Source organism: Phalacrocorax carbo, chromosome 8 (genome assembly GCF_963921805.1).
Source record: "Phalacrocorax carbo chromosome 8, bPhaCar2.1, whole genome shotgun sequence".
NCBI lineage: Eukaryota > Metazoa > Chordata > Aves > Suliformes > Phalacrocoracidae > Phalacrocorax > Phalacrocorax carbo.
The window spans coordinates 11,637,996-11,646,376 of NC_087520.1; the positions used below are offsets into that span (position 1 = coordinate 11,637,996).

Sequence of the window (8,381 nt, forward strand, 5' to 3'; positions counted from 1 at the left end):
CCAGTGGAAATCCAGGATGATCCCATGCAAATTGATTTTATTCTGTATTTACATAAGTGCTGTCCTCACTACACCACTGAAAAACACCCTGAAGTCACAACCTGGCAGATACCATAGAATGTCCTGAGTTAGAAGGGACCCACAGGGATCATTGAGTCCAACGCCTGTCCCAGCACAGGACAACCCCAAATTCACACTGTGTCTCTGAGGGCATTGTCCAAAGGCTTCTTGAATATTGTCAGGCTTTGTGCCGTGGCTGCCTCCCTGGGGAGCTGTTCCAGTGCTCCACCACCCTCTGGGGGAAGAACCTTTTCCTAATATCCAGCCTAAACCTCCCCCGGCACATCTTCCTGCCATTCCCTTGGGTCCTGTCGTTGGTCACCAGAGAGAAGAGATCAGCACCTGCCCCTCCTTGTCCCCGTGTGAGGAAGCTGCAGACCGCGATGAGGTCTGCCCTCAGTCTCCTCTTCTCCAGGCTGAGCAAACCAAGGGACTTCAGCTGCTCGTCCTTAGCTCCCCAGCTATCCTCCAGGGAGTTTGAGAGCCTCCCCGGGATGGGGACCTCAGACCATCAAGCTGCCTACGCAACACTGAGGTAACCCTGGGGCCCCCTCCCCAAACAGAGCACCTGTGGAACAGCGCACTATACGCTGAACGTCCTGGGACCGACCTGGCTGCCTTATAACGGCACCCCCACCACCCTGCCCGTCGGGGCAGCCCCGTCCCCAGACAGGACCATCTCCCCATGTGAACTACAATTCCCAAGATGCATCGCCAAAGCAAGGCGCCCGCCCCCTGCGGCCTTGTGGGGACGTCGTCGCGGTGCACCCTGGGATTTGTAGTTTCGCCAGCAGGGCAGCGGCCCAGCGCCTATAACGTCGCCCGCTGTGGAGGACTCCCCTCCCCGCGATGCAGCGCGCCAGGATTGCGCAGAACGCGGCGCGGCGCCGGGGGCCGCGGGCGAGCGGGGCGCAGCCGCTGGCAGGCCCCGGGCTCAGGCCGCGGGCCATGTCCGAGAGCGGCGGCGCCGGCGGGGCCGCCCCGGGCGGGGGAGGCGGCGGAGCGGGCGGCGGAGCGGGCGCGGGAGGCGCGGCCTCCGGCTCGGGGCCCGGCGCCACCGACCCGGCCTCGCTTCCTCCCGGCGACGCGCAGCTCATCGCCATCATCGTGGAGCAGCTCAAGAGCCGCGGCCTGTTCGACGGCTTCCGGCGGGACTGCCTGGCCGACGTGGACACCAAGGTAGCGCCGCCGAGCCGGGGGAGGCCGGTGTCCCCTCCCCCGGCCGGAGCTGCGGGCACCGTCCCTGGAACAAGGCTACCGCTGGCCGAAGGGGCACCCGCATCCCTTCCCTTCCCCTCTCCCCGGTTCGCGCCGGTGTCCCGCACCCGGGGCCGGGGGAGGCCGGCCAGGACGGCGTGTAGCGACAGCTGCGGGGCTGCGCTCTCGGTCAGTGGGGTTTCACGGCCCCGCTGTGACTGGCAGCTGTCGGACAGGCTGGTCTGGAGGTGGTGCAGGCTCGAAGTTGCTCAGTGATGAAGGAGAATGGCCTCAAGTTGTGCCAGAGGAGCTGTAGCTTCGAAGTTAGGAAAAATTTCTTCACTGAAAGAGTGGTTAGGCATCGGAACAGGCTGCCCAGAGAGGTGGTGGAGTCACTGACCCTGGAGCTGTTCAAAACACGTGTAGACGTGGCACTTGCAGACATGGTTTAGGAGGCCTGCGGGTGTTGGGTTGGCATGTGGACTTGATGATCCTAGAGGTGTTTTCCAACCTTAATGATTCTATGAAGCGGTAGCGACAGTCCAGAGGAGAAACAGGCCAGAGAACGGGTTCAGATGTTAATTTTCTAGCCCAGGCCCTATTGAGAGAATGGTCTCCCATAAGAACACTGTTCCTCTTGAGCATAATTCCCATATTTCCAAAACATTTAGCTTTCTTTTTTGAGTAGATGCTTTCAGACTATTGTTTGAAACTAATTTCTTTGTCAGTCACAACATGAACTCCTGGTCGTGTATTGGCAGTACTGAAGTTGAGTTGTTGTTCATATCAAAATTAAAAGACTCGTGTTTTCCTTTCCCAAACTGTTACACTTTCAGCAAGGGTCCTGTTCTTGGACCTGAAATTGTCATTCTAGGCCACCCCAGCAGCTATAGCAAAACCATTACTGAAGCTGTCAGGTCATCTGCACAGAGCAGCTGTGGGTCAGAGCAGTTTTGTCAGGATAGATATGCACTGCCCAGGACAGGCACTGCGCCTCTGTTACCAACCTCTTCATTCATCATCCCATATGCGTATCAAATTCTGAAATGTAAATGTTGCCACCCCTTTGTCCTTTCCTTGCATGGTACCAGGATCTGGATGGTCCTTTGTTTTTGTATGGGTTTGTTAGTTCAACTCCTGTTCACTGGAATTAAGTTTCCACTGATTAAACACACAATTCTTATATTCTGTGTTAGCATCACAGAAACAAATAATTAAGTTCTTTGTTAGTGACAATTTTACTCAGCCAGTTTCCAAGGAATTCTGTGATGGAGAGTTTCCAGACAACAAGAACTCTGCTTAAACGACTGCTGTCTGCACAGGCAGTCTGCAGTTCACTAACTGATATTACAAGCAGACAACAACTTTAAAAACCAATCAATCCAGCTATTTAAATTATTATAACAGCACACTGACCACCTGTTCTTTGCAATTACCAGTTGTGTTCTTAGGTAAAACAACCTTACCATTATTCAGAAAGTGAACGGATGGAGAATACAGACAACAGAACAGTAGTGTATGTGACAAAAGATGTACTACAAAGGGCTCTGGCAGGGGATTGTTTTGAGATCTTTTAGCTGTTTAACCAAAAATTATTCTGTTTTTTTAGCCAGCCTATCAAAATCTGAGGCAGAAAGTAGACAACTTTGTATCAACCCACCTGGACAAACAGGAATGGAATCCAACAATGAACAAAAACCAGTTACGAAATGGCCTAAGGCAGAGTGTGATTCAGTAAGTAAGCAAAATTCTATAAAATAATGGTAATGCTATTTGATAAGTAATATATAACTATCTTATCTGATTACCAAAGTAAAATAAGAATTTGCAAAATTAAGTTTTTCCCAACACTTTGTTGCACTCTCAAGTTTCATTATAATAGTGGATGCAGTCTTAACTCTCATTAAAGTGCTTACACTATTGCTTTACCTGAAATTTATATTTTCATGAGTTGAGCAGCATGGTGAAGTACTTGTATTCGCTATCTAGCCAAGTTTTATTGCTGCAAATAACCAACACTGTGCCTGCCAGCAAAACTGTACCTGATGTGCTGAGCTGAATGGCCTTGACCTCTACTTTCAGAAAACGGAAGAGCCTACATTACTTCAAGATAAAATGCTGAAGATGCCAAAGCCTGTTTAAGTAGGCACTCACCACTAGCAAGCAGCAATCAAACTGGGTTAGCCTGATTTCATGCAGCAGAGGGTAGCTTTGGTACAGCTATTTAAGATAGTACAGTTCCAGCATGATGGGAAAGCCAGCTTAAACTATGCTGCTTAGGGATTTGGATTTAGTATCTCTTGCTGCTAACTCATTGCAGTCTGAAGCATGAGCCCTAGCTTGTTTGACTAAAAGACAGGATAAAAACTTTTTAGTAAAAGCTGGGAGGAGAGGCACAGTGGGGAACTTGATAATGGCATTTATGCATGTAAGGAAAGCTGTTAGAATGTCTCGCACACAGAAGAAACTGTATTTCAGAGTACTTCATAGAACCTGAAAATCATTAGTATGTAACATTAGTCTGTTTAATCTGTAATTAGGCGGGTGTACAGAATTTTCTGTCTTTACTTGGAGTCCTTGAGACATGTTTGTCAATGCCTTCTCTTATTTCGGGTTACTCTACCACTAGAATGAAGCGGGCAATCGAAAATTGTTATGTCAGAGAACGTGTAATGAGAAGAATGTAAAGTGCTCCCTTTAAGTAGGCTGTTAGTACATAGAATAGACACACAGTATTAGGGAGTTTGAAGAGTCCCTGTCACTCCTGTAGTTGCAAGACTGAGCACTGAGGGGGTCAAGATGTGTATGGCCTTCGTTGCATGCACATATACGTGTGCTGTTACCTGGAGGTGACATGATGTGCCATGACCCCGCACCCAGTTGCTCACCAGCATTTCTGGCCTTATTAGTCTTGTGGCTACTTTTCTGAGCACCAGGCAATGTCTCCATTTCCTGTCCCCCGCTCCCTCACAGACATGACTTAAGCCTGCTAGACAGCCTGTGCCCCACAATCCAAGTGTCTGACGCAGTCCCTGAAGTAATAAGTCACTTCAATTACTAGTGTTCAGTTCCAGAAACTTTGCCGTGTGCTACATGTGCTTGTTTTTGTAATTAATACTCATCTGTCTAGACTAACAGTTACGAGGAATGAGTGACAGTAATGTTATTAGGGGAGAGGCCTCTTCTCGCTCAAGTCAGCCAAAAAAAAGACTCTGCTCTCACCTGCCCTCCTCCTCAGAATAGCTTGTTTCCCTTGTTTGTGCCAAAATATGTTTGTTTGCTTTCTTATTGACCTCATTTCCATGTGTGCCCTATTAAAGTGGCTCTTGTCCAACATGTTATTTAAGTACCTGGGAGACCAGATGTCAGTTGTTAATTCTGTAGGGAAAAGTGAGAGGGGGTGGAGGGAAATAGGTGATTGAAACAGCTCCCTGTTAAGGATATACTGAGTGGGCTGCAGTTCTCACCATGTTAATGCTAATTGCAGTTGACAGGAGGGCTCTGGAGAATTACTGGAGGAGATTGGGGAGAAGTTTTTCAGAGGAGCTGAATGACTGCTTTGTCTTTGTTCAAGGTCAGGAATGCTGGAAGCAGGAGTGGACAGAATTATTTCTCAGGTGGTGGATCCAAAACTAAACCACATCTTCAGGCCCCAGATAGAGAGAGCGATTCATGAATTTTTGGCTGCACAAAAGAAAGAGGAAAGTGTTCCAGCTCCTCCTCCAGAACCTGAGAATAAGGATCCTCCAGCTCCATCTCAGGATGCCTCCTAAAGGTCTTGTATCTCTGCACTTACTACTTAGATTTTTCATGTACCTCATCTCTGTAGTTCGTATAACGCAAGACAGAAAAGACATTGTATTCTTCCTGGCTTGGCAGGAAGGACACTTTGATCATCAGCATGTTGTCAGCGTCAGACAGCCATCCGAGCTGCTTTCACTTAAGTGTCTGCTAAAAATACATTAGGACTGAAGACATAAGTATGATGTAAAACAGCTATCAAGGAACACTGTGGACTCTGCCAGTGCTGGTTTTGGATAGGGCCAAAAGGCCTTTTATTTCTGTAAAAGCATATCCAGCAGTGATTGACATGGAATTGGCTAGATAGCTTTCAGAGCAATATCAAATGGATTAAAAATATATATCATTTACTGAAATACAGCTGAAAGTAGAGTGGTGACAAGTTATTGTGCTTCAGCATTGAAAGTTTTAGATAGCTTTTCTTTAGAACATGCACTGGAGTGTTGAATTGTTAATGACTGAAATATTTACTGCTGGAGTAAGGGTAATGTCTCTGGGAGTGAATAACTCTTCATTCCAAATTGACTGGTTTAGATAGAGCAACCTATATCTTTCCAGGACTGAGGGTGCCTTTGTTGCAAACAAGTTCATTCTGGTTTTTGTGATTAAAATGACTCAAGGGGCCTCAGGGGGCTATAATCACTACTCTGTCTTAACACAAATGATTATGCACCCATCTCTGCAAAGGCCCTGTATTTTAACATTGATTTGAATATTGAGGCCTGTGTGCACATTACCGAGGAATCACTATCTTGATGGAAGATTTCAATCTGCAGCTTTACTGGGGAACTTAAAACCATACTGCATGAAAAGAAGTTAATTGTGAATTGTTCTATCAGCTAGGGCTTTCTGAAAGCAAAAATCTTCCTTACAATCTACAGCTGATTTATTAAGAAGGAATAAGTAACCTATAATTGCTCAATTGCTGTTCTTATGCTTGGAATTATTAGATCAATTAGCATTACTTTAAATTTAATAGTAGAAGTTAAACTGCCTGTAGTATCATCCTGAGTTATTTAGTTATCTGTGACTCGCAGCCTTAATGCCTTGATAGATGTTTGCATTTGTCTGTTTCAAGTAGTTTAAAGTCCATTATAACCTGCAGCTACATGGAGCTGTTAATTAATGTGTTCTAATCTATTCTCTATTCAAATGCATTTTCTGGAGAAGGTACCATCCTCTAAACTCTCTTTTTTTCTTGCAGCGAGTTCCTGATACTAAGCAGCTGCAGTTGCAAAATGCGTGTCCTGTTAGATTGGCAATGGATTACTTGTTCCATTTGGTGCAGGACTGCTGCCTGCCAAAGATGTTTAACCTTTATCAGACCTGTGGGAAGGCTTTGAAATCAGTGAAATTCAGAGGCACCCGGAGTTCTGTGTGTGGAGGGACAGCCAAAATGTGAAGATATTTTTGCTATTAACAGCCATCAGGGAGCAGCATGTATTGATGTTAGTCATGCCTTCAGGCAAGGGGGTGGGAAGAAAAAGGGAGTTAGTTGGCTCTTGTCTGGACAGAGCAGGGAAGTGGTTTGAGATGATACTGGACTTCAGAGCAGGAAGAAAAGAAAGATGTCTTGGCGGGTGGGATAGTCTCTTGGAGACTAAGAAAGAGCTGACAGATTTTCTTTGATATAAGCCAGACGAGAGGAAGCGTCATACACTTCTGCTGCATAACACAGCATTGAGTAGTAGATGCCAAATCAGGTGTAACTCATTGCACTGCCTGCTTTAGGAAAGACATTTCCTGTTTAAAACTGGAAAGAACACTTCAGGATCAGTTATCTAGATAATTTCTGTTGCATCGCAGGAGATGTTTACAGTTGGCTATGACTATAGCTGATTTAATTCTTATTTCCAAGGTAACTCTGGGAAGCAACGGGTACCAGAGTAGGTGATCAGTTTGAAGCTTGTCTCTTTCAACTTGAAAGACTCTTCTTTCCTGTGAAATTTCTCAGGTGCCTAGTGGAAACTGTCCTATGCTTTCAGCTTGAATGCATGCAGTGTCCTCTGGATGACAGTCAAGTAGAGAATGTGATCAAATATTCTGCCAGTAAATGTCCATACCTTTTGCAATAAAAGACTTCAAAAAGCATCTCTGGCTCCTAGCTTTTTCAGAATTTTTTTCTTAAGGCAAAACTACTTTAAAGAAATTCAGGGGTCCTGATTGCTGGAACCCTAATGGAAGTGTGACCTCACACAGCTCATAAATTAATCCAAGTCTGACAACAGGGAGTTGTTAGTAGAAATTATTGTGAAATAAGGTGGATATTCGCATTCCTCTCCATGTAATGTCTGTCTCAAAAAAAACCCCACTAAAGTAGCAAAGAACAGAACTGACCTTACCTCATGTCATTTATGAGGTATAAATCCTGAGTAAATTCAGCCTGGTGCTAGCGATGGTGAAGGCATGTTCAACCTTGTGGGAACAATGCACTTCTGGCAATAAGCTAGAGCCATTCCATTTCTTTTTCCTTTCAGATAGCAATCTTTTAAGAAGGTAGTAACTGCCTATGTCGTGGAATAACACTGAATAATGTTTGAATCCTTGCTATTCATGGGCTACATACCTCAACTACAGCCTTACCTATACACCTTGTATGTGAACAGATTCAATTCCACCTATACTCTGCTCCTTTTTCAGAACAGGTAACTGGTAGGGTAGATTGATGCTGTGGTTTAATCTTGTAACTAACTTATTTTGCTTAGTACCTCCTCTCCACACAGTTATATGCATAAATAGAGATGACAGAACATCTGGTATTTTAAACCCTTTACAAGAGAGCTCTGTGAATTTAGCCACCGCAGTGAGTTTGCACTCCACACAGTGCTGTATAGTCCTACTGAGAGATGATTCTTCCATCAATATTTTTATCCCATTTAAGTGTTGTTCCTCTTGGAACTGGAACATAAATACATGTCTTCTAGTGATAATTATATTGGCCGCAACTTCCCTGATATGGTTTGAAAAAAATCTGTATTTTGGGATAATCTGGTTGTGTGGCTTGGCTCTTGCTGTTACATAGTCTGTGTTCCTGCTATAAAATGGGACAAGGGGTATGTGAGGAAAGGATTCTCCCCTGCATGTTGATGTGGTGCTTAAAGACTGCTTTCCAAGTCAGTAGTAGGTGTTTTCCCTTAGAGCCTTAAGAGTGGCTCTTGGCAGGAAAAGATCCATCGTTAGTCTCCTAGTAGGGTATCTCAGCTACTTTTTTGAAACCGAGCCATTTATGTAGGGGGAAAAAAAGTTCAAGAGTCTAGAAAGAGAGCAAGTGAAAAGGATTCTAACTGTGCTTAGACAAAGACTGGATTACGGTAGTAATTGTA

At 45.4% G+C, this 8,381-nt stretch overlaps 1 protein-coding gene across 1 annotated transcript; it reads left to right on the forward strand.

Moving 5' to 3' along the window:
• The first annotated feature begins 894 nt into the window (after positions 1-894).
• BOD1 (biorientation of chromosomes in cell division 1) lies at positions 895-7,149 on the forward strand. Its single transcript, XM_064458700.1, has 4 exons — positions 895-1,239; positions 2,867-2,991; positions 4,832-5,032; positions 6,263-7,149. Exons 1-3 carry the CDS (start codon positions 910-912, stop codon positions 5,028-5,030), a joined length of 654 nt encoding a protein of 217 aa, XP_064314770.1. The 5' UTR covers positions 895-909; the 3' UTR covers positions 5,031-5,032; positions 6,263-7,149.
• The last annotated feature ends 1,232 nt before the right edge of the window (positions 7,150-8,381 follow it).

What these genes read in the sequence shown, in the direction of transcription:
- BOD1 (XM_064458700.1), top strand. Translation starts at nt 910, where the DNA reads ATGCAGCGCGCCAGGATTGCGCAGAACGCGGCGCGGCGCCGGGGGCCG. An exon ending in TGGCCGACGTGGACACCAAG is followed by an intron (nt 1,240 to 2,866) that starts GTAGCGCCGCCG and finishes CTGTTTTTTTAG; the next exon opens with CCAGCCTATCAAAATCTGAG. An exon ending in CTAAGGCAGAGTGTGATTCA is followed by an intron (nt 2,992 to 4,831) that starts GTAAGTAAGCAA and finishes TCTTTGTTCAAG; the next exon opens with GTCAGGAATGCTGGAAGCAG.